The sequence below is a fragment of the Panthera tigris genome, chromosome X, assembly GCF_018350195.1.
Source record: "Panthera tigris isolate Pti1 chromosome X, P.tigris_Pti1_mat1.1, whole genome shotgun sequence".
Classification (NCBI taxonomy): Eukaryota; Metazoa; Chordata; class Mammalia; order Carnivora; family Felidae; genus Panthera; species Panthera tigris.
In genome coordinates, this window is record NC_056677.1 from 15,393,686 (window position 1) to 15,420,485 (window position 26,800).

The 26,800-nt window shown below is 43.2% G+C and overlaps 1 protein-coding gene across 1 annotated transcript in view; it reads right to left on the reverse strand.

Annotated features, from left to right (window-relative positions):
- MAP3K15 (mitogen-activated protein kinase kinase kinase 15) overlaps nt 1-26,800 on the reverse strand; it is a 123,095-nt gene that overhangs the window by 23,907 nt on the left and 72,388 nt on the right. The window contains exons 8-16 of the mRNA XM_042975280.1: nt 26,111-26,223; nt 25,707-25,866; nt 22,683-22,833; nt 21,138-21,245; nt 13,622-13,671; nt 11,579-11,674; nt 5,219-5,306; nt 3,118-3,251; nt 721-848 (exon numbers count right to left, since the gene is read on the reverse strand). Of these exons, the coding sequence (XP_042831214.1) occupies nt 721-848; nt 3,118-3,251; nt 5,219-5,306; nt 11,579-11,674; nt 13,622-13,671; nt 21,138-21,245; nt 22,683-22,833; nt 25,707-25,866; nt 26,111-26,223 (1,028 nt within the window). The remainder of the gene's footprint in view (nt 1-720; nt 849-3,117; nt 3,252-5,218; nt 5,307-11,578; nt 11,675-13,621; nt 13,672-21,137; nt 21,246-22,682; nt 22,834-25,706; nt 25,867-26,110; nt 26,224-26,800) is intronic.

Consider the following 26,800-nt stretch of genomic DNA (forward strand, 5'->3'; position numbering starts at 1 on the left):
GGAGAGGGAGAGGAGAAGAATCCCAAGCAGGCTCCACACTTTGAGCACAGAGCCTGACATGGGGTTCGAACCCAAGAACCACAAGATCATGACCTGAGCTGAAGCTGGACGTTTAACCAACTAAGCAACCCAGGCGCCCCTATTACTCCGACCTTACAGTTCATTTATTTAATGAGGAAACCGAGGGGGGGGGGGCACAGAGGTGAAGAATTTGCCTGAAGTCACACAGCCTGCAGATGGAGGGACCAATTCAAACTAGACACTCCGGGCTCCAGATCAGAGGAACTCTTCCCCCACACAATACTGCCTGCATACGGGGGATTTTGTGGAGAAAGCACTGGTGTTTGATTTCACAGTAAACATGTTATTTTGCAGTGTCATTTTTAAGACCTCTGTCCCCTCTTCTCCAAGCCATCTTTAAACTCCCAGACCGAAAGCTTCAAGGCTGGAGACTATGCTTTAATTCATCTGTCTCCAGCGCTCAGCCCAGCAGCTGGCACTCAGTAGATCCTCAATGAATATTTGATGATTGAATGAAGCCAGCAATAGACTATGCGACATCGAAAAGTTTGTATCCAACTCCTCTGAGAAACAAATGTTCCGCCACATCTAAACGACAGGTCTGCCACTTTTTAAGTGGCAAGATGGGTAATGATGTTCATATTATATTTTCATCAATGAATTTCAGAGCACGAGACCAGAATCCTAGTGACTACTCACCCCCAGGCACCTGCTCCATAAATATCTTAATGTAGCCATCTTCGGAGACAGAGCCCAGGTACTGAACGATATTGCGGTGCTTGAGGTACTTATGCAGAGCTATCTCCTCATGCAGGGGCTGCGAGTACCTAGGAAGAAAAACAAAGCCAGCATCACCTGCCAGATCCCTGCGGCCTGGGGCCCACACGGCACTGTGCCAGTCCCTGTCTTGCTCCCGGCCGTTCCTTCTTTCTGCAAATGTTCTCTCCCTTGGCTCCCGTGAGAATCCCCGGCTTCCCGTAAGAATACTAGCCACACAGGGCTGCTCAAGGCCAAAGCGGTGTCACGTCTCTCAGGCATCCGATGGCGCCTGGTGTACGGTGGGTACTCGATGAATGGCTGCTATGGTTAGGTCTACACTCTCCAACTACCCTTTGCCTCTCTGAGCAGGTCCTCTTCCTCTGTCTCTCATGAAGAGTGGTAGCGTTCCAGAAGGTTCTCTCCTCAGCTGCCCTCGAGTCTCATTCCACACACTCACTTTACACTATAGACCTCCTAACCCAGTGTCTGGCTTCTTTAGTATATTCAACCTCTGGTCACCGTATTTTCTCTTCCTAAACTGCATACCTCATCCTATCACTTCTCTTCATGAAATCCACATAAAGACCATATTGCTTAGCATGGCACACGAGGAGTTCAAACTCCAGTCAAACTACATCTTTTAAAATTTTTGCCTCATCTCAAGAGCCCTCCACCCCCATCCTACATTCAAGTCACAACAGGTAATCTGCTGTTCTCCGAATACACTCTGTGCTTGAACAGCTCTGTTCTTCCCGCAGCAGAGGACGCTTTGGGCTTCCTCTTTTCTGTCAGACGAGCTCCTACTCATCCCTCAAAGACCACAACTCACCCAGGAAAAGTAATTAGTTCCTCTCCTGTCCTACAAACATTCTGCGTGCCCCTCTATGATGGCACTTGTTGCTCTTACCCCCAGGCAAGGGTTGACAGCCTAAGTTCAGCTCTAAATTTAGGGAATGGGACAAAAACAGTGTCTAAGATCCTTTCTAGCTCTAAAATCCCAGGAAAAGCTCTTGGCAATGAAAAGCTTAAGTGCTGCGACCAAAGGAGGTGGTACATGCCAGCAATTTCCCCGCGATACAACTGCGGTACCTTATCCAGCATGACCCTAAGAGACAGTACTGGACAAGGAATTCCAGAGTGTAGATCCTAGTCTTGACTCCTCACATGCTGGGAAAAGTCATTTAATCTTCCTCGGCCTTAGAAGCAGCTAGAGGAGTTCATTTCAGGACCGGCCTTTTAACTCAAACAGGAGAACACGCAATCCCATTACGAATGAAAGGACAGATGAATGAATGTGTGAATAAATGAACAAAGGGACGATGAAAGGTCTTATGGCTGCTAGAAAGCACTTATAACTAATGATTCAGTGACCACCAGGACGGAAGGATATTTGCACGTGTCCCTCAGTGTCCAGCACTGAAAGCAACACGCAGATGTCATGTGACCACACTTACATAGTGGCCATTGTTGTGTATGAAGCTTCTCTACAAAAACACTCGACAGTCAATGATGCCACGTTCTTGTTTAGAATTGGTGGGGGGGGGGTGAGGTGTGAATTTAAAAAGGCATAAATATTTAATTAGACTCAAAACAATGTTGAAGAAATAAGTTAGTAGTTGTGGTGGTTTAAAAAAAAATACCCAAAATCTTTGAGGGTGAGATTCAAGGGCAGGGTATTAAAAAGAGCCTGTACTGCAAAAAGCTAATTTTCTTTTTGCCACGCTTAATTTTCTGTAATGATACATTTGAATAAATAATAGCCACTTACAGGGCGCCTGGGTGGCTCAGGCAGTTGAGCAACTGACTTCAGGTCAGGTCATGATCTCACGGTCTGTGAGTTCGAGCCCCGCGTCGGGCTCTGTGCTGACAGCTCAGAGCCTGGAGCCTGCTTCAGATTCTGTGTCTCCCTCTGTCTCTGCCCCTCCCCCGCTCATGCTCTGTCTCTCTCTGTCTCAGAAATAAGCTTTAAAAAAAAATGATAGCCAGTTACAATTATGACAAGTGAATTAAAGCAGAGCCACATTTAAAAAAATTTGGCAATGTCTAGCTATGTAAAAATGTAAAATTTCAGACCTAGTTGATGAGTGGAAATAAAAAAGTTTTCTTTTACGATAGGACTCTTGGCATTCCACATGCCTTCAAGTAAAGTTATTCCGTCTTCTCCAGCCATTTATGATACGCAAAGAACAACAACAAATCACCATTACCGCAAGAGAATGTTCAATTTTTTGATGACATAATGACTTCGTTCTTCAGTCCCCCGCACCAGCACTGATGGGCACAGGGTTTGGGTGTGAAGGTGGCAACTGACAACAAGGATGGCCCTCCCCGACTTGCCTGCTGTCTCTCTCTGGGATTTCCTTGATGGCTATTCGCACTTGGTTGCTCAGGTCTCTTCCGGCATACACGATCCCGTACGTGCCTTTCCCCAGCACGACCCTATCGCCGTTGGCATTGTGGTCATACTCATACTGAAGAAGGCAAAGCAACAGGATCAAAAAACACACAACTTGTGGTGGAGCCCCATAAAAACCTCAACATTGTCCTGCAAGTTTTTATTTATAAATAATGTTATCTGAGTCCCGAGCAGGTCACATTCCTTAGGTTATGCTATTTTCAATACGTAATGACTTTAAAAGGGTCATACTCAGTTACTCATATATTAACAACATGATTTTATGAAATGGAATCCAAGAAATTCAAAACTACGAGTCATAGGTAACTTCATGGGCTCAGTGTTGGGAGATTCTGCCCACTTTAATGCTGCAATTTAAAAAGGCTTCTAAGCATGCCAAGAGCCCCAAAGAGGTGCCCTCCTGCATGATCCCTCATTACCTTCTCAGGAAACCGATCCTTTTCTGTAGCCCAGAGAAGAACTGAAGGTCGATAAAAATTAAAATTGTCTTAATACAAAGCACATAAGCAGGGCCTTCCGCCTTTTAGAAGAACAGACCTAGCACCACACACACCGCACACATTCTGCCTATAACCGCCACTGCAGTTTTGTCCCCCCAATCTCATTATCGAAAGGTGTTGTGCAGCTGCATTCTAGTTGGTTCTTTTCGATGATTAAAACCAACATATCTCTAGGCTGAGCCATACTTGTTCTTTTTTTGTGATCCGCTGTGCATACTTACAGAAGCGCACAGAACGTGTGTGGGTTCCTTCCACACACACTTTGAAAGATGCTCATGACAGTTAGGATCACTAACAAGTTCCCATCATGTCTGATTTAACCAGACATCAGCATGCTCCACAAAAGCCTTTTCTCTCACACCGTTTTCGGCCCCCACATCTGTTACCTTCAAAGTGCATCTCTTAGTTCATTTCCACAACAAACTTTGATTCTAAACTAAGAATTCAAGTACGTGAGTCAATGATTAAAATGAATCCTTTTGATATTTTCTGAAAGAAACCTCAAAGAATGAATTTCAAACTAACTTGATAGTAAAATAGCATTAAATTGTCATCAATGGGAGGACCTCAATTAGTGGCCAACCTGAGTAATTGTGCAATATTTAAACACACGTCTAACACTGTAGTAACCGTGGAGGAGAGCTGTGTTGCCCAAAAGAGCTCAGGGTTCTCACACCTGTCAGACTGGCAATTATCAAAAAGATAAGAAATAAGTGTTGGCGAGGATGTGGAAAAAAAGGAACCCTTGTACACTGTTGGGAAGGCAAACTGGTGCAGATACTGTGGAAAACAGTATGGAGGCTCCTCAAAAAACAGGGGTGCCTGGGTGGCTCACTTGATTAAGCATCTGACTCTTGATCTTGGCTCAGGTCATGATCTCGTGGTTCGTGAACCTGAGGCCCGCATCGGGCTCTGCACTGATGGCGTGCAGACTCCTTGGCATTCTGTCTCTCCTTCTCTCTGCCCCTCCTCTGCTTGTGCGTTCTCTTGCTCTCTCTCAAAATAAATAAACTAAAAAAAAAAAGTTAAAAATATAACTACCACATGATCCAGCAATTCCAATGCTGGGTATTTACCCAAAGAAAATGACACCAATTCAAAGAGATACATGCACACCTATGTTTACTGCAGTATTTACAGTAGCCAAGATATGGACACAACCCCATGCCCACCCGTAGATGAATGGGTACAATGAGCTGACCAACTATTTCTCTTGTAGTCTCACAAACATTATTAATCAGCAGAGAAAACCCTATCCATATGTTGTACACAAAATAAAATTTTACTTTAGTCCATGCCAAATTTTTCTTAAATATTCCGGCTGAGAAGATCCCGAAGTAATGAGGTTCTTCTACAGACATATTCAACTTAATCTCTGAAAGTCACAGATAGTGATAGCTAGCTCATTCATTCGAGAGTATTTTTAAATAGGAAGGATTCTCACAAAAAATGGGATGTTTTCTTTCAGCATCAAAGACACAATAAATATTTTTTTCCATGTTCTAGGTCTTCTATGACTCACCTCTAAGGTGTCCCCATCGGTTTCCCCCTCCAGCTCCACTGTACTACCCATTGTGTTGCTTATCATCTCTTTGACCAAAGCGCAAAACCTAGAACAGCAAATGTCACAAAGATGCTAATTATCATCACTCATGCTCCATAGCTTTAACTTAGCCTTATTACATTAAACTGTGGTTACATAAAGCAAGTTTGTACAATTTCATGGAATAATCAATCTACTCCTTGATTTGACATAGTACTTTAATGGTTTTCTAATCTAGTTCAAATACTCAACGTGATACTTGAGTCCTCTCTATACAGGAGCCCCACCAACTGGTTGCCCAACTGATGCCCAACTGATGCCCAACTGAACATCTCCAGTGACAGAGAACTCATTACCTCACAAGTTTGCTTATTCCGTGGACAACTTGATGAGAAGCTAAGCTTCTCATTGAGCTAAGACTCCTTTTAGGTGGGTCTCATCCACAGACTGCTTAGAATTAATCCCTTTTCTATGTAACAGTCCATTAGAAAAGTACGTAAATTTACTAAATCCCTGTAAATCTTTCCTCCTTGTTCCCTCAATGTTTCCTCCAGGATTTGTTTTGCAGTCACTCCAGTAGCAGGTAATTCTTCAAAGGTGTCCCTGCATTACTCTCCTCGTCTGGCCCTAAGACCAGTGTTCCAGATGTGACCTATCAGCGCTAAGGATAGTGGGATCATCACCTCTCAAGTTGTCGACGCTCTAGTTCTTTGTAAACAGTAAGGTCTTAAGGAGAGGGGTGAGGAGGAAATGTGTAAGATGGACTCATCATTCTCTTGACACAGATGAAGCTTAACATCAACTATTACCCCCAGGTCTTTCTCACGGATGCTGCTGGGCCACATCAGCCACTTCCGACATTTGTGCAGTTGTTTATTTACGTACAAGAGATTTGACTTGCAAAATTTTTATGGTTTTCTCACACGATCATAGGGAAGGGTATTGTATACTTCCAGACAATTTCCACAAAACGTTAAAATGTTATTTTCTGCAACCCATCCCACCTTTGCTTCTTCTAATCTCTGAAAGCTGGGAAAACCAAGAGTCAGACTTCTTAGGAGACATAGGATACGAATTCACCAGAATAACTAGAATATAAAAGACATGACCATTTCTTGTCCATGTATGGAGCACGTGGAATGCTCGTGCACTGCTGCTGGAAGTGTGAAGTGATGCACCCACTTTGGAAAGCGTCAACCAAAGCTGAATATAAACCTGCCGTACATCCCAGTAACTCCAACTTCTAGGTATGTACTCAACAGGAATCAGGGTATATGTTCACCAAAAGACACGTACAAGAAAGGTCACGGTCATTTTATTCATAATAGCACCAAACTAGAAACAATCTAAACGTTCACCACTAGAACAGATAGATTGCTGTATATTCACACAAAGGAATACTATACAACAATAAAAAGGATGAAATGGTACATAGATCATGGCTAAATCTAATGGATATTATTTGAAAAGAAATAAGTGAGGAAGAGTAAACGCTTCATGGTTCTATTTATTTGAAGGTCAAGAACAGGCAAAACTAACCATTGGTGACAGAAATCAAAATAGTTACCACTGGAAGGGGGTTAATGACTGGAAAGGGGCACGAGGCACCTTCTAGGGTGCTGATATACCTAAGTGCACCTTACACACTTCACTTCTATGTATGTTACACCTAATTTAAATATTATGTAAATATGGAGTGCCTGGGTGGCTCAGTCGGTTAAGCGTCTGACTCCTGATTTTGGCTCAGGTCATGGTCTCATGGTTCACGGGTTCAAGCCCCACATCGGGCTCTGTGCTGACAGCACAGAGTCTGCTTGGGATATTCTCTCTCTTTCTCTCTGCCCCTCCCCTCACTCTCTCTTGCGCACTCTCTCAAAATAAATAAATAAATTTAAAAGGAAGGAAGGAAGGAAGGAAGGAAGGAAGGAAGGAAGGAAGGAAGGAAGGAAGAAAAACCCGCCAGGAGCATCATGCTTACTGGTGAAAAACTGGATGCTTGCCCCCTGAGTTCAGGAAGAAGACAGGACATCTGCTCTTGCCACTTGTATTCAACAATTGCACTGGTCGGGCAATTAGGTAAGAAAAAGAAATAAAGGCATCCAGGTTGGAAAGGAAGAACTTTATCAATCTGCAGCACACATGATCCTGTATACAGAGAATCTTAAGAAATTCAATAAAAAGTATGAGAACTGGGGTGCCTGGCTGGCTCTGTTTGGTAGAGCATGTGACTCTTGATCTCAGGGTTGTTTGAACTCCATCCTGGGTATAGAGATTTAAAAAAAAATAAAATCATAGGGGCGCCCGGGTGGTTCAGTTGCTTAAGCGTCTGACTTCGGCTCAGGTCATGATCTCGCAGTTTGTGAGTCTGAGCCCCGCATCGGGCTCTGTGCTGACAACGGCTCAGAGCCTGGAGCCTGCCTCGGATCCTCTGTCTCCCTCTCTCTGCCCCTCCCACGCTCGTACTCTGTCTCTCTCTCCCTCAGAATAAATAAGCATTAAAAAAATTTTTTTAATCTTAAAAATAAAAATATTACGATCACTAAATGAGTTCAGCAAGTATATTTCTATATACTAGCAAGAAACACTCTGAAAAAGAAATTAAGAAAACTCCATTTGCAATAGCATCAAAAAACTAAAATACTTAGGTATACGGTTAACTAAAGAAGTATAAAACGTGTACACTGAAACTACAAAACAACTGTCAAAAGAAATTACAGACCTAAACAAATGGAAAGATGTGCCATGCTCATGGCATCGAAGGCTTACCGTGACACGATTAGAATGGCAACGCTTCTCAAATTGGTCTACATAGCCATTGCAATGCCTGTCAAAATCATAGCTGCCTGTTTTGCAGAAATTGTCAAACTGATTCTAAAATTCACATGAAATGCAAGCACCCACAATACCCAAAGTAATTATCAAAAACAAGAACAAAGCTGGGAGGACTCACATTTCCTGATTTCCTAACTTACTGCAAACCTACAGCAAGAAGGAAAATGTGGTACTGGCCTAAGAACAGATATACGGATCAATGGAATAGAAGTGTAAGTCCAGAACTAAACTTTTCTGGTTATGGTCAATTGATTTTCTTTTTTTAAAACTTTTATTTATTTTGAGAGAGCGTGAGCAAGCAAGCACACACACAAGCAGGGGAGAGACGGAGAAAGGAGGAGAATCCCAAGCAGGCTCCGTGCTGTGAGCACAGAGCCCGATGTGGGGCTGGAACTCATGAATCGGAAGCTCATGACCTGAGCTGAAATCAAGAGTCTGACGCTTAACTGACCGAGCCACCCAGGTGACCCTGGTCAAGTGATTTTCTGAGCCTGCCAAGACCGTGAAGTGGGTGAAAGAATAGTCTTTTCAACAAATGTGCTGGATCAAGCACATATCCACAAGCAAAAGAATGAAGCCGGACACCCTACTTTACACCATGTACAAGAATGAGCTCAAACTCGACCAGAGACCTAAATGTAAGAGCTAAAACTCTTAGAAGAAAAGAAGCACCATAAAAAACCTTGGGTTAGGCAAAATCTTACAGGACACCAAAAACACAAATCACAGGACAAAAAATAAATTGAACTGCATCAAAATTAAAAACCGTGCTGCAGAGAACATCATCAACAGTGAAAAAACCACCCGTAGAATGGGGTCGGGGAAGTTATTTGCAAATCACGTATCTGGTAAAGGACTTGTATCCAGAACACGTAAAGAATCCTTAAAACCATTAACAAAAATACAAATAATGCCATTAAAAATGGGCAGTTGGGAGAAGCCTGGCAAACACCACTTTTCACCAGGTAAGCCAAGTTATTATCACCAGTAATGAGACAAAGATGCTGTACAGATCCTGATGTCGTGCATGAGAAGGACAGGACATCACTTCTGTGAGGTTCCTCCCCAAAATGCATGATGCTAATGTAATCGTGAGAAACAACAACCCCCAACTGAAGGGCTACACACGATCAATGGCCTGTACCCTTTGGAAGCATTAAGTCAAGAAAAACAAGGAAGCAATGATGAAGATAAACAGGGGCTACACAGATATGACCATTAAATGTCACATGATCGTGGATTGGAGCGCGGAGCTGAGAAAAAAATCTTGTGTTTTGCTGTGAAAGACATTAGTTGGACAGTAAGTAAAATGGGGATAAGGTCTGTAGATTACAGAACCATATCAATCTTAATTTCCTGATTAGATAGCTGTGCTGTGATTATACAAGTGAATGTTGTTTTTAGGAAATATGCACTCAAGTAGAGAGAGGGATGAAGCATTATGTCTGCAAGTTATTCCTCAGCAGTTCAGAACAAAAAAAATCATATGCATATGGAGAGGAATGTAAAACAAATGTGGTAAAGGAGTAACACTGGAGAATTCTGGATGAAACATATGGAAATTCTTTGTACTGTTTCTCTGAAATTTTCTTTTATATGTATATACATATATATACGTGTATATGTAGAGAGAGATCTATACATATATATACACATATATATGTATATATACATATGTATATATATACACACACATATATATGTATAGATCCATCTCTCTATATATAGATATATAGAAATTTTATTATCAAATTAGTTTCCATACAACACCCAGTGCTCATCCCAACAGGTGCCCTCCTCAATGCCCACCACCCAGTTTCCCCTCTCCCCCACCCCCCATCAACCCTCAGTTTGTTCTCAGTATTTAAGAGTCTCTTATAGTTTGCCTCCTTCCCTCTCTGTAACTTTTTTCCCCCTCCCCCTCCCCCCGGTCTTCTGTTAAGTTTCTCAGGATTCACGTATGAGTGAAAACATATGGTATCTGTCTTTCTCTCTGACTGACTTATTTCACTTAGCATAATACTCTCCAGTTCCATCCACGTTGCTACAAATGGCCAGATTAGAAACTTTCTTTTTTAAAATTTATTTTAAAAAAATTTAGCCTGCTTCAGATTCTGTGCCTCCCTCTCTCTCCACCCCAACCCACTCGCATTCTGTCTCTGTCTCTCTCAAAAACAAATAAACATTAAAAAAATTTTTTTTTAATTTTAAAGTAGGCTCCGCACCCAATGTAGGGCTTGAACTCACAACCCTGACATTAAGAGTCACATACTCTACCAACTAAGCCAGCCAGGTGCCCCTTCTGAAACATTCTTATAGCTCTGAATGTTTTCCCAAAATAAAAAGTTTAAAACATTCTTTTAATTGGGTGAAGGATTTGAGCAGATCGTTCTCCAAAGAAGATATATAAATGGCCGGTAAGCTCATGAAAAGACGCTCACTATCATCAGTCATTAGGGAAATGCAAATCAAAACCACAATCAGATTCTACCTACTGCCCACTAGGATGGCTGTAATCAACAGGACAGACAATAACAAGTGTAGCAAGGATGTGGAGAAACTAGAACTTTCGTACACTGCTGACGACAATGTCAAGTGGGAAAACAGTCTGGCAGTTCCTCAAAGGTTAGAGAGTTACCTAAGACCCAGTAAGTTAGCTCCAAGAGAAATGAAAACACAGGTCCATGAAAAACTTGCACGTTAAGGTTCACAGTAGCATTATTTATAATAGCCAACAAGAGGAAATAGCCCAAGTGCCTTCCAAATGAATAGTTAAATAAAATATATCCATACAATGGAACAATGATCAGCCACAAGAAGAATGAAGTACCCACACAAGCTACAACATAGATGAACCATGGGAATATAATAAGTAAAAAATGTGAGACACAAAAGACCACATATGATATGATTACTTTTATATGAAATGTCAAGAAAAGGCAAATCCAGAGACGGAAAGTAGATTAGTTTTTGCACAAGGCTGGGGTTAGGGGGGTTAGGGGGGTTAGGGTGAGGGAAAATGGGGAGTAAGTGTTAACGGACACCAGGTTTCTTTTGGGGGTCATGAAAATATTCTAAAATTAGAACGTGGTGATGGTGGCAAAACTGGGAATTTATTAAAAAAGACTGAATTGTACACTTTCAATGGGTACACTGCATGGTATGTGATTCTTCCCTCAATGAAGCTGTAAAAGTAACTTTTTTAAAGTTAAAATTTCAGAAAGGGCAAATATTTTTCACAACAAAGACCCTTAAAACTGATTTGCCACATGGGGCACCTGGGTAGCTCAGTCAGTTAAGCATACAACTCTTGATTTTGGCTCAGGTCCTGATCTCAGAGTTGTGAGATCGAGCCCCACATTGGGCTCCCTGCTGGGCGTGCAGCCTGTTTAAGGTTTTCTCTGCCTCTCTCTCTGCCCCTCCCCTGCTCACACTTTCTCTCCCTTAAAAAAAAAAAAGTGAATTGCCATAATTAGTTTGCAAACACCTCAATCAGCTGTAACTCACCTACTACACTGGTCTTCAGTGGAGAAGTAGATTTGAAAGTCATCAGAATTATCATGGACATAAAGAAAACAACACCGTTCATCAAACTTTGATATGCTGTAAAATTGGAAAAACATAAGAATGCTTACCATATGTAAGTTATGATAACCCTTGTAAATTTTTCAGAAAAATCTAGTAATAGATTTTCTTCCATTTTGCAAATTTGAAAGATTCATTAATGTTTTAACAGATACCCCCCAAATTTGACTTCTGTTTCTCTATGAAAATTTTGCTAGCAGGGACACTGGTCTTGCCTATGTTTGTATTCTCGAGAACTTACCATATATGCAGTGCTAAAGCACAGAGCAGCAAGAAAGGGAAAGAAATAGGATCTCTGTCCTCAAAAGTTTAGAATTTCACACAAAAGACAGGAAGCTTATTTGTGAGATAACGTATTATGGTACCAAAGGAATTACTAGACTTGAAAAGTATCAGGACAGAGTATTTGTGGCCACACAAGGGAGACAGAAATAAACATGGCATCTTAGCTCAAGAAAGGCGTTAAATGTTATCTGGTCCATTTCCATCTAAGGTTGGGATCTGACTCTACAGTGCCTGCCTTAGTCGATGTTCAGGTTTCCTGGACATACCCAGTGACAGAAAATCCCCACACTCCATCTGCTGATGGACTTAACTGCTAGAAAGTTCTATACCTACACTGGGCCAAAGCCTACACAATGGCCCTCATTTAGCCAGGTGGCACTATGGAAAAGCCCAAATTCTCTTCAAACGATGCCACTGTATCTTGCCCTAAGTTACCTCTTCCTGAGATCCACAGCTTCTTTAGCCATTCTTCCTGTGTTCAGGGATTATGTGACAAATAATGAGTTGAAACAGCAATAGTACAGGGAGATTAAAAAAAATTAAAACTAGGTTATACATAAATTTTGAAAACCAATTTGTAAAGGAACTACCACGGTTAGTTGGGTAGCAATGGGAATGTGCAACACATGTTCTTTGTGTCACCTTGGTTCCAGGTTCTGATTCTCACCCCAGGCCCTTTGCACATCCTTGTTGATGAGTGAATGGCAGCAAGAGCTAGATCCATGAGAAGGCACAAACAAAAGGTTCTTAAGTACATGTTCTTATACCACTTAGTTTCTGGAGTACTAAGATTTTCAAAATGTTCAACACTTTTTGAATTTTATTTTTGGAGCAGCATTGCTCAAATTCACTACCCTGTTCTTAAATTATTTCCCCTCCCTTTAAAGTGACAAAAACATTCTAATTTAAACAGTGATATGTCTAGAATAGGATCGTACCATGTCTAGTGGTAACAGGGGATTCATTCAGTGGCCTGTGGTCTTACAATCAGAGAAAGGACATACAGTTATAATCTGAGCCCTTAATTTAATGGAAACTATGAAGAAACAGAGTCCTAGTGTGACCTTTTCAAGGTCAAACAGTGAAAGAGGGATTAGAACTCACATCTGCTTCAGAGCCGCTCCTACCCTTGGTTGTGCTGGGAGAATGAGGCTCAGAGTGCAGCCACAAGGGTCACCAAATGGTCACCACCCCTGGTCCAAAGAGCAAGCACCGTACCTCTCCTTGGACTACACCACCTCTCCCCCAGCTAATAACAATTCCCTTGGCTCCGTTACTCTGCTCAGGAGACCCCAACCAAGTGTCATTACCAAGTAACTCCTTCTTGGTAGAAGTACAGATTTCTAGGTTTCTGGGTTTTCCTGAGCACTTGAACATCAACGGCTTAAACAAGAAACACTTTCTCTTTCTAGAGATACAACTTCATTTTTAAAGAAAAGCTTGAGACAAGAGAGTTTTAGTCTATGGATACCACAAAAAGCTACTGTGTTACAACAAGCCAAGAAGCCCTGACTAGCAGCACATGAGCAAGGGTTACAAAAGAGCTCATAGTCTATTTCGGATTGTTAAAAATGAAAATATCACATATTATAAATAAGTGGAAACGTTAAAGTAATAAAACACTGTCATTATCACCTGTGTTAAAACAATAATTCCATTTTTCCTTATGTTCGTTCTTACCTTATTCCCCTAATGGAAGAAGCTGTAAAGTTCCATTCATGAATTTGTTTCTGTAGGTTTTAAAGACAAAAGTCAGTAGAGCTTGATTTTTTTTCCACGCAAAAAAATTTTGGGGGGTTTCATTCTCAGGTCACTTCTGCTATTTTACTTTCAATAGAGATTTATAAGTTAGAGCAATATATTTTATATAACTTGGAAGACCTGAAACACTTTCTAAGGTATCCTAAAAATTCATTTGTATCTTTAATCCAGTTTAGAGCAAATGATCTAAATTTGAAAGAGTATAAGCACAGAGTAAACACACACTGAATGGACTTTCATCTTCTGTCGACATACCAGGAAAACTTGAAAATGAGTTTGGGAACAGCCCACCTAAGTTGAGTGACCTGTGAAAATGTTTGCAGAAGCAAGACTGTGGCAGACTCCAGTCAGTGTTCTCCAAGCTTTCTTTCTGTCCCTGGGCACACAGCTGGAATGCACTTCCCAGCCACCCCTGCAGCTAGGTGGGGCCACAGGATGAGGTTCTGACCAACGGGGGTCTAAGGAGGAATGATGTGCTCCACCTGTGGGCTGGACTCATTAAAAACCTCCCCAGCCATCCTCTATTCCGCTACAGGGCACGGAGACTCTGCCAACCTGGATGTGACACAAAGCACAGACAATCCTTTATCATGTTAAGACACTGATATTTGGGGGCTATGTGTTTCAGCAGATACCTTATTATCATAACTAACACAAAGACTAACTTGGATTTCAGTCTGTACGTGACAGATTTTTTAAAATAACTGTTCCCTCCCTCCACTGCCATTCCACGCACGTCATAAACTTTGCACAAAGCTAAGCCTCAAGAGAAATATCTGAAATCCTTTTCAGAAGAGCCATAGGCTACAATACCGATACATCACAACAATGGACAATCATTTAAAATAAGAAAATACATTTGGTTGGCCTGAACAATGTCATAAGTGACCAGCTCAGCCCCCAAGAGAAGTGTCAGAGCCCAATGACTGAGCATATGGCTTAGGAGAATAGCCATGAACAGTGGGGTGACAAGTTACCTGCCATCCTGGAGGAACGACAACAGGAACAACGGGAAATATGGCCCTCAATGGGAGAAGATCCATTCAGAGGTGTTGATTAAGCACCTACTATGTGCTGGGTAAGTACTGTGGACATAACAGAAAACAAAACTCCTGCCCTCATGGAGCTTCCATTCAAGTGAGGAGAGAGGAAAAATAAATTAAGTAGTAACTTAATAGGGCAGAGGACGAAAAGCACCACAATGCCAAATAGAACCAGGAAGGACATCAAGGTGGGGCAGGAGTCATGATGTTAAACTGGACGTTCCGCGAAGGCATCTCTGATGACGTTTGAGCAGAAGGCTAAAGCAGGTGAAGGACTGAACCATGTGGATATTTGGGGGGGAAAGAACAGTCCCAGGCAGTGGGCACAGCAAGTGCAAAGGTCCTGAGGCAGCAGTGTACTGGCATGTTTGGGGACCAGCCAAGAGGGGAGCATGCCTGGAGCGAGTGACTGAGGGGAGTGGGTGAGAAGGCTGGAGAGCTCACGAGGAAGATCATGCAGGGCCTAGGAGACCATCATCAGGACCTCAGCTTCTACTCTATAGAAGACGGGAACCAGTGAGGGCTGTGAAAGATGAAAGCATATGCTAATATGAAAGCCAGCACACTGGACCCAACCATGTAGAAAGACTGAGCATATTTCAGAGTTCTATTCAAAGTCACTGAAAGAAGGCAGTGGTGGAGAGCAGGAGCCCACCTTCGGATTAGGGTACAGAAACAGGAACCAGGACAGATTCAAGACAGCCTTGGGCCACCTACCTATACCTTCAAGAGGCTGCATGTGCATAAAAAGCTCAGCCACAGGGGCACCCGGGTGGCTCAGTTGGTTGAGCATCTGACTTCAGCTCCGGTCGTCATTAACAGTTCGTGAGTTCAAGCCCCCCATCAGGCTCACTGCTGTCATCGCACAGCCTGTTTCAGATCCTCTGTCCCCCTCTCCCTCTGCCCTTCCCCTGGTGGTGCGCTCTATCGCAAGCATTAAAAAAAACAACAACAACAAACCTCAGCCACAGGAGTTTTTGAAGTATTCCCAGATGGTAGGTTTACTGTGAGGTAGCTTTATGGAGCTTCTTGATTGGGGAGGAAGATTTGCTGGCTAAGAAGTAAACAACACACACTCCTCTTTCCCTTTCTATCATAACCAATGGGCATTTGAGGTACTGGCTTTGTAGATACTATGGATATAAAACATACAAGTCCTGCATGGGCTTGCAGAGCACTTGGGGAGACATTCTCAAAAACCGATCAATAAGCAACAGGAAATACTGTGTACACGATACAGGCAAGAAGGTAGCCTACAGTGAGTGAAAGGGGCGGGAGGGTGGTTAGAGACACCTCGGCAAAGTTGGAACTTAGGTCACTGGAAGAAGAAATTACACGGAATAAGGATGACGGAAGTGCACATGTGAGCCCCTGTGGGCCAGCTCAGGGGACAATGAGAGGGCGGGATTATACAGGGGCTTGACACTCAGTACGAGAGTGTGAGTTTTAATCTGGAAAGCCATGGGATCCAGTAATGGTTTGGGCCAGTACAAGTGTTTTAAAATTATTATGAAAGTTCTGAATTGAAATACACCATACATTCAGAAAAGGGCACAGTGATTGTCACAGTCCATTTCCACAAAATGAATACTTGCTGTAACCAGCATTTAAATCAAGAGACATGGGGCACTGGGTTGCTCAGTCGGTCGAGCATCTGACTCTTGATTTCAGCTCAGGTCATGATCCCAGGATCGTGGGATCGCTCCCACTGTTGGACTCCACGGTGAGCGTGAAGCCTGCTTAGGATTCTCTCTCCACCCCCCCTCCCACCCCTCTGTTCCTCTGTGTGTGCTCCTCTCCTGCACACACACACACTCTCTCATGCTCTAAAAATCAATCAAGAGACAACATGAGCAGCAGCCCAGAAACTTCCGTCATAACCCCCCCATCTCTACTCATCCAAGAGTAGAAACGGCAACTTCTGCCTGTTCTGGAATATTATGTGAATGAAATTGTGAAGCCGGCACTCTCTTGGATGTACAAGTGGGGTTTTTCATGAAGCATCTGGTAGTGGAAGTCAGGGTGGCTGTGCAGTTTCTGACCCAGTGGCCTGGTGGGTCACCTGGCACGGAGTACCGTCTCCATCATGAATGCAGGGGCAGTTTTCCTCCCATCCCGAGCCTCCCGTTTCAGCAGCGTCCTCATCCTTTTGGGAGAGGGGATATTTTCCCTCTGAATCATGAGGAAATGGACTCAAGACTACAGCTTTCCATGTCGGGGTCAGAAGCTCCCAGGAAGAGTTTCCTGGGAGCAAGAGCCAGGGTGGGCTATGGAGAAACGGGCCAGGAAGCCAGAGGTGGGGACAGGCCTCCAGGGTTCCCCCCACCCCGGGCGCCTCAGCACCTGCCCTCCTACTCCCAGAACGCAGACCTCTGAGGGAGGAAATCTTGGGCATCTGGGACAATTCTGTAGACTCTGGACGTGTCTGTCCTGTGGCTCTCTTACATAAGCATAAAAGGTGGCGAGGACGATGACAGAGCTTTCCCCAACAAGCAGCCCTACCCGCGTGGTCAGCGCCGGTGGCTACTATGTGCCCGGTGGTGACTCTGGGGCATGAGAGTTGCTGAGGGGGCAATGCTGCATTTGTCCCCACGCCGGGTAGCCTACTTGCACTGTTGCACTGGGTGCCACTGGTGCCGGTCTAGGAAGGCCAACCGTGCACACCTCCTTCCAACACCACGTTTGCAGACCCACTGGACGTGGCTTGAAACTGGCCACGGCGGGAGTAGTTACACCGCAGAAACCGCCAAACACCACGGGTCAGCCCTCTGCTCCCATGTCCCCTGGAGAGCTGGCTGTTAAACATTTACCAGCAGAAGTTTCTGAATCCTTGGCTAGCAAACCAGAACTGAATTTCTCTGACAGCAGTGTGGTCCGCCAGTATGCGAGAGAACACCGTGCACGTGCCTGATCTCTCCCCGCTGGGCACAGGCCACCGGGAGAAGATGCAACACCGTGGAGAAATGTCGCCCTCATTCCAGGCGAATCTGCTGGCTTTTACAGCCTGCAGAATTTCAAAAATGCAAATGCAGGCAAAAGCAAAAGCTTCCTCTCAAAGAAAAAAAGGCAATTTATATTTCCCTCAGACGTTTGTTCTGACAACTACAAGCACTTGTGCAAAACATTTCATCAGTCAGGGAAAACTAGCATTTGCTGCTTATATAGTTCTTTTCCATTTCTTATTACAGACTATATACAAAGTAAAACATTTACAACTAGGGAGACAGTATACGTACCCATGGAAATTTCCGTTAAGGGCCAGCAACCATTAGAGGATTCAAATAAAATGGGCAAAGTGTGCAGAATTCCAGGAGACCAAAAACATTTGGCTCTAAAAGTCTGAGGAGTCACTTGAATAACATTGGTTTTTTTACTCCAAGTACTTGTCAAAATAGGAGGTGTTCTGTGCGTATATCAATGGAATACTGAGGTCACAGACCAGAATTTTGAAAACCCTCTCGTCTCAGAGTGGCATCAATGACACAACGCAAACAAGCAAGGTCTGTCTCTAGTATAAGAACTCCAACATCAGAAGCGGGGTGCTTCCTGGGGGTGGGTACTGGAGGGGGGCACAGAGGGGGCGTAAGCCAGGCTTTGGGGGTGGTGGGGTCTGATGTTCTCTTCCTTGGCCACGCTGGTTACTCAGGTGTGTTCACTAGGCAAAATCCATCAAACTGTACATTTATGACTGATGTGCTTTTCAGTGTCTATGACACTTCCATAAAAGGTTAAAAACAACCAAAGAGGCAAATTTAACAGAACATCTCCATTCTTTAAAGGAGCTCTAGCTGTTTGAACACCATGTGTATATTTTATTTTGGCTTTTTTTCTTTTGCAGTATTTAAATTAACACACACAGTGGAGCAAACCAAAGAAACCAACAACCCCAAGCACATCAGAGCAGCTCATGTCCCCTAATGGCTGCTGACTCTGATGAATGAGAAGGTCGCTACACTGTTAAATCTTAGAAAAGTTACTGGCTTACACTTGTGCTGTGGACCCAATGTTTGTGCCTCCACAAATCAGCTGTCGAAACCCCAATGTGACGGCACTGGGAGGTGGGACCTAGGGGAGGCAATCAGGTCATGAGGGTGGAGCCCTCGTGATGGGATTAGTGCTCTTATTAAAGGAGACACAAGGGAGACACTTCTTCACCATGTGAGGACACACCAAGAAGAGGGCCTTCACCAGAACCGGACCATGCGGGCACCCTGTCCTCAGACTCCCAGCCCTCAGAACTATGAGAAATATTCTTTAAGCCCTTAGCCTACAGTGTTCTGTTACAGCCGCTCAAGGGTACTAAGGCAACTTGAGATTTCGTGTCCGTTTCTTTTTTTTTTTTTTTAACATCTTTACTGAGGTATAATAATAGACAAAGAAGTGCACATATTTAATGCACATAATTTGATGAGTTTGGACATATTCAAACACCATAATCAAGGTAATGTCCATGTCTAACACCTCCCGAAGTGTCCTTGTGTCCCTTGGTTTTAGTTTCGTGTGTGTGTGTGGGGGGGGGTGGCGGATAAGGACACATGAGAATTACTCTCTTAAACCGTGAAGCACGCACAGTGCTGGATTGTTCACTCCGGGCGCCACAGCGTACAGCACACATCCGCAACTTCTGCATCCAGAAGGCGGACTTCATACCAGCCAAATGATGGGGAGGTGCCATGTCGTGACTATTTCTGATAAGGAATTTCTTACACGATTTTGAGCCTCCACTTATTCTCCCATGTTGCATTTCACTGTTGAGGATACTGTTTACTTTTACCTGATGAAGACCTAACTGCTCACGCTCTTATTTCCAGGAGAAAAATCCTTCTTTGCCTAGTTAATGGCAGAAGTCCCCCCACGCTCCATGAGAACATATACATAGTGAACAGACCCACATAATGAATGCACTTGTCAAAGGTGCTGGATCTTTTCATGACTAAAAATATTTCATTCAAGAAAAGAGCTGAAGAAGTACTTTAGACACACAGAGACAAAAATATAGCTACTACCACAAAACATCAGGCCTGGCCCAGCATTTCTGTGATCTCTTTAGCGGGCAATTAAAATGTTCCCTCTCCTATATCCTTGGTGTGAATATAAATTGAAATGGGGCAAATATGCCAGTAGCTCTCAAATTTTAAATATATGTGGTCTTTAAAACCAGCAAGTCCATTTCTGGGAATCTCTGCTCCTGAAACAATCTATAGGAGTGTGCAGGGTGACTCCGCCAGGATGTGCACCGACGCATCTATCATCAGCTAGAGTGCACAGGTGAGGCTGAAAGGTGCACTGCAGGAGACTGGGACCATAATTTACAGTTCAAGCGTACTCAGAAATGGACCACCATGATACAAGAATATGGGGAATATTCCAAAAAACATCAGGGGGATCATTGTGTGCTATATGGAAATAATGTCTAAGATGTGAGAATCAGGGGCGCCTGGGTGGCTCAGTCGGTTAAGCGTCCGACTTCGGCTCAGGTCATGATCTCACGGCTCGTGAGTTCGAGCCCCGCGTCGGGCTCTGTGCTGACAGCTCAGAGCCTGGAGCCTGCTTCATGTTCTATGTCTCCCTCTCACTCTGCCCCTCCCCTGCTCATGCTCTCTCTCTCTCAAAAATAAACATTAAGATGTATGAATCAGTTAAAAAAGAGTAAGATGCAAAATAATAAATATATATTGTATGATCTCACTTTAACAAAAATACTCTCTCTCTATATATATATACACACACGCATGCACAAACATATATATAAAACATACGCATATATAGGGGCACCTAGGTGGCTCAGTTGGCTAAGTGTCTAACTTCGGCTCATGTCATGATCTGACAGCTCGTGAGTTTGAGCCCCACATAGGGCTTTCTCCTGTCAGCGCAGAGCCCGCTTCAGTTCCTGTCTCCCTCTCTCTCTGCCCCTCCCCAGTTTGTGTTTTGTTTCAAAAATAAAACATCAAAAAAATTAAAATAATAAATATATGCACGTATACACACACTTACACATACATAAGGCAGTGCAGAGAATGGTACGGATGAATATCCACCAAGTCAGTGGGGATGGGAATAAGGACAGGGTCTAGGGGATTTGGAGGGACTTTCCCACTACTCCTTATCCACTTCCTCAGGGTGTAACTTCTTTTTTCCACAAGCCTGTATTCATTTCCATAAACATACACAGAGTCATACCCACACATGTGTACACAAAGAAACATCAAATGGAAAAACCAGCATCCTCTCTCCCATCTGTGATTATACCCTCTTGCACTCACAGATCTTACCAGTCAGGCACAGGTACCTATTCTTTCAAGTACTACAACACAGACCCTCCTACCTGAATACCAAATTTGTGATTCAATAGCACAGAGGCGAGAGACAGCTATGGAAGATTTTTTTCTTACCATTTCTGTGGGTGAGACATGCCACAGGAAAACCGTCTTCTCCTCAGCGTCACTGTTTATAGAAACATATGAAGGCTGGTAGACTTTGGTTGGTTCTATCACCAGCACCTGAAAGGACAGATTTCTGTGATGCACAGGAATATCCCAGAAAGGTCACTCTGCCCAGTGAGCAAGTGGGAAGCGGTGTACTCCACAAATACTCGAGGACCTACTGTGTGCCAATACTACTCTAGGGCCCAGGGATACCACAATCTTGACAGTAGTCCCTTCCCCACGGCGGGGGAGGAGTCTATGCTCTAATGGGGCACACAAGAAACAAACGTATAGGGGCATGGAATACGGTCACCTATACGGCTGTGAAGCAAACACGACAGAATAAAGGTGGGGCAAGCACTTTAGATGGGGTGGCCAAGGAAAGCCTGCCCAACAAGGTGGCAGAGAATAAAGAGGGAGGCTACAGTTTTTGAGAGAAATGAAGCAAACTGGATGATCTGTGAGTAGGTGCCCAAGTCTATGAAACATCCAAGGGAATGAAGAGTGAGGTGACATTCCATGAGTAATGTTTTATTGCTGGGGGAGAGGGAGAGGAAGGAGATGGGGAGAAAGGAGAGAGGGAGAGGGAGGGGGAGGGGGGAGAGAGACTGAATGGCTTTCCAAAGCAAATACAGCAACCTAATTAAAATCGTTAAATCTAGGTAGAGATTACACAAGTGTCTGTTATTTTTTTTGTCCCTTTCAATAGGTTGGAAATATTTCATAATTAAAAGAAGATTTTAAAACGTAGTACCCAAGAACAAAATCATTATCATAATCATTTCAAACAACTTAATCTCTATTAGCAGTTTAATGAAATTCCTGAACACAGCATGTTCACAAAATCTCACGGCATAAACACAAAATACAATTATGTCAAGTTCAATGTCTAGGATGCTTACGTATCTTACTTACGACTCCTTACAATATGGTCATAAAATTCAAACAAAAACTTAATGAAAAGCTAATAGCCATTTTGCTTTGCAATAACATTTTAAAAATTAATTAGTGGTACTGGAGGCAAACCAAAGCTCAACGGGAAACAGCGTCAAATTCCAAAATTTTACTATTAGTCTTGCACTGATTTAGAACAGGGTATCTCCACCTTGGTACTGCTGACATTTGGGGCCAGACGATTTTACGTAGGGGGAGGGGCTATCCTATGCACTGTGGGATGTCTGGTGGCACCCCTGGCCTTCGCCAGGTGCCTGCTACTCTCTAGGTGCCAGTAGCAATACCTGCTTCACAGCTGTGACAACCAAAAGTGTCTCCAGATATTGCCAGATGTCCCCGGGAGACAAAATGATTCTGTCAAGAACCACTATGTTAGAGGGCAGAGCCAACTTGTTCTAGTGAGCTGATCTATCCCTGGCTGATTCTACCAAAGACTGATGGGTATCTTCACATTTTCAACAACTCTAAGGTTTTCTCCCTTTCGGAGTATTCAATAATTAGCACCAATCCCCAGTTTCTTTGGCTCTATCTGAAAGAAATGGATTTAGCATGACTTACTGGAAATCTGAGTCCATTAGCAACTTCATTTGTTGCCTCAAATATTATATCTAGCCAGAAGTTAAGCCGTTCTTGCCTGGGTGAATGTTCAATAATGGGTTTCCTGAAGCGCTGAATTAGTAACAAGTTCTGAACTAATGATCGGAGGTACCTGGAAAAATCACAAGCACCAATAAATTAGATCCTTCAATAAATGGAATTCAATTCTACTCCCTTTAAAAGAGGTTCCCCAAAAGCTTAATTTACTTAAATTCACAGTGTGTAGTGAGTGCTTCTTCATCATTTGGCAGCCACACACTTAATCAAAAGAAGCCCGAACACCGGGCAAAATAAGTTGGTCCAACAAAATCATACATTATGGCTTTTTACCAACATTGGGCTAATGGTATTCCAAATGTAGACACTGGCAGACATTTTCTAACAACTACCTTAATAACAATGTAGTTTGAAATTCAAAGCAATTACAAAATGACAAAATTTCAAACTCACAGTCTTTTTTAAATCAACCTTTCTATTTTCAGGTAATTGTAGATTTACGTATACTTGTAAGAAATAATACAGAGATCCCATGTAACCTTGGGCCTGGTTTATACCAAGGATGACAGCTTATAAAATTCTAGAACAACATCACAAGCAGAATACCAACACGGATACAGTTAAGATAGAAAACATTTTCACAGTCACAAGGGTCATGCTTCCCTTCTATAGACATGCCATTTTCCTCCCATCCCTCTCTTCTCCTCCTTGACCCCAGACAATCACAAATGTGAAACTCATCGAATTTTTTTTATTAGCTCTGACCAGGCAGATTTTGAAGTTACGAGGTCTTCAATCTCCCCACTTCTTTACTGTCTTCAGGCCAACTGAGGTTTCTGAAACATAGCTGTTGGGCAGTGGTGGTCACATCACCACCGGTAGTGAATGGGGATGGAGCACTGAAGGGCTGAAAGCACTGGACTACTAGGTTGCTCTTTGAGGATAAAGTCTGGGGCTGCTCCGGGAAGCCACACGGCTAGACTCTGACTGACTTGCTTGAGTACCATGCAGTGAAGGATTAATTCAGTAGGCCTGGGTCCTCCAAACTCTACACATTCCAAGGAAGGTCTGGCTCTTGACTGGCTTCTGGGACATTGCCTCTAAGCCCTTGGGACATCCAGCCTGATAAGAGTGTTTTTGTTTACCTGGGGCCTTGGGCCATGCTGTATCAGTGCCATCTCTACAGAGGCTGGGGACTCAGTGACTAAGGTCAACTACATGGGCGCTCCATGCTTACATGACTGAACCCCCATAAGACCCTGAACACCGAGACTTGGTGAGCTTCCCTGGTTGTCAATACTTTGTACATGTTGCCATACATTGTTGCTAGAAGAAGTAAGCACTGTCCATGTCACTCCACTGGGTGAGGACAACTAGAAGCTTGTACCTACTCTCTCCTGGCCTCTGTCCTACGTGCCTTTTGCCTTTGCTGATTTCAATCTGTGTACTTTTATTGTAATAAACCTTAGCCATGAGTACGACAGCCTTCCTGAGTTCTGTGAGTCTTTCTAGCGAATCATGAAGCTCAGGGTGGTCTCGGACCTACAATATCAGGTCCCAACGCTGTAAGTCAGTGTAGGTACTAATGTAATTAGAACGTATTCAAGGCTTGGCTGTCGCCTCCCTGGAGTCGGCTCTGTCTAGCTCAGGTGCAGCAATGCACTTTAAAAGTAGAATTCTGGCAACAGCAACCACTCCAGGAAGGCTGGAGACTCTGCCTGAATCCCTATTGGCTCAGCCTCAGAAAAATTTGAACAGGCTGATATAGTTTGGGGATCAAATTTAGGTCCTTCAGATTGGGAAGAAAAAGGGTCCAACTAAAAATAACTGAAGAGATTCCGACCCCTGGGAGTCCAGATTGGCTCCGTGAACTGGGAAATAACGGGACAGATGAACACGGGTCATTAAAAGTAAAAAATTTTACATGATGCGTGTAATCCAAATGCATTTTAGACAGATCAGAAAAACAGAGATAAGGAAAAAAGATTAAAAACTTCTTATTAGGCTACCTCCTTGAGATCACCACTGTTGATATTTCAGGGAAAATCCATCATACATTTATTAATTACACAAATATCTAACAAGCATCTATTTTGAGACCACAGGAGTCAATGACATAGTGACGATTCTAATGGAGCTTCATGTCTATTGGCAAATCAGTTATTGCCCACCTCTCACAGACCTTGCTCTGAGTCACATACCAAACCCAGATTAATTAAAAGACCACACAGAACAGTGGTTCTCCAAGTGTGGTTCCCCAGAGGAGCAGCATCAGATTGTCATTTGTAAATACAAATTCTCAGGTCCCACCCTAGACCTTTGGAACCAGACAGCCTAAGGGCGGGCCCAGCTATCTGTGTTGTAATCAACACAGCTGATTCTGATACCTGCCGAAGTTTGAGAACCACTGAGAGAGGAAAATATACCCTGCAATGGGCTTTTCTTATCCTAGGATAAACCATGAACGCAAGTCCATGCCTCCCAGTGTTCTTTCTTGCCATTTTCATGGCGACATGTTGGGCTAAGCTAGGGCCACTGCTCTGACTCCATTTTCTTGACCATATCTTGGTCGTTCAGTTCCAGTTTTCATGCGTGATGCACATCACTTTGTGGGTGTGCTTTTAGCTTTACTACCTGCTTTCTCACAAATACGTACTAGTGCTGAGGAAGGTTTTGTTCTTGAGGACCGAGATGACGACCTGAAGAAAGTACTAAGATTGAGAGCATCCTCTTGGAGACAGAGTGCGTAGGGACGTATTCTGTGCATGTACGTGCCCATCTGTCTGTCGTTCCCTCCTGTCACATAAAACCAAGTGAGCCTTCAGAGCTGTTCTTCGTGCCCTAACTTTGCTTTAATGAAGAAGTCAGAAGGAGAAACACGGCAATCGTTATTGTCTTTTGCATTTATCCCTCTCCTCTCTGGAGAAAACCCTTCAGAACGATATCAGATATTGAGAGAAGTGAAGGCCACACACAGACATGACTCACCAGACTGGAGGTTTCAGTTTGAACAACCTCTCTGCCGCCTGGACAGCCTTCCCGACATCATTGGCCAACATGCTGACGTTGAAGAACTGACCCACATCCCAGTAATTGTTCATTTTCTCCAAGCTCCCTTTTCTTCCCAATAAACTGTTTAGCCGGACACCTTAAGAATTTGAATTTTACATGAAGTTATGAAAAATATTTCTAGTTTCTATCACATTATGCAAGCCTTTAGCTAGAGGAAAAAGTACCCATTTTATGTTGGCTACCATCTCAGGCAGGCTATCAGAGAGTAATTGTTCCTTTTGAAACAAAATGCTAGTTATTTGAACGAAATGCTAGTAACTTTTAATGCTGAATTTGTGTTACCAAAGCACATCAACATCGGCTATCAAAAATAACTTTACCTATTTTCCTTAGTTCCATGGAAGTTTCAAATTGCTGTCCTGCAACTATCAGCAAAATTGCCAGGTTAATTCCTGAATAGAGAGATGACTGGAGCGCAAATCCTCTGCGATACCTGCCAGTACAGAACCGCCCGACTCTTATTATGGTAGAAGCAAAAAATTATAAATAATGGCACAAGCCCACCTTCTCATGAACTTTTTTTTTTTTGACCAACTAATTGGTTGTTTTCCAGATCCCCTCCCTCTTTACAAACAGCTACATCCAAGCACTCAAACAGCTTCTTGAAAATGTCATAATATTAACACTAAGGAGTTAAAAATTTTTCTTCATCAGTTTTATACTTTTTGATGAGAAAACCATGATCACTGTATAAAATAAGGAAATTATTTTAAAGTGCACAGAAGAAATTTAAAACCTTTTTATAACCCTATCCCCCAAAGTAGACCACAATTTGATGCCCAAATCACACTTTAAAAGTTAGACTCCATTTGTACATTGAGCATTCTTTATTAGGCGAAAATTCCATCAATTGTAGGCAATTACTCTGCAGGGTGTTTGTTTGCTTCTATCACAAAATGGAGTCATTTTTTTTCACGTACGAAGCAGTACCGGCAGGATCCTGGCCCCCAGATTGCTCCGAGAGTAGTGGCACAGCGTGACAGAAGAGCAGGGATCTGTCACCCTGGGGT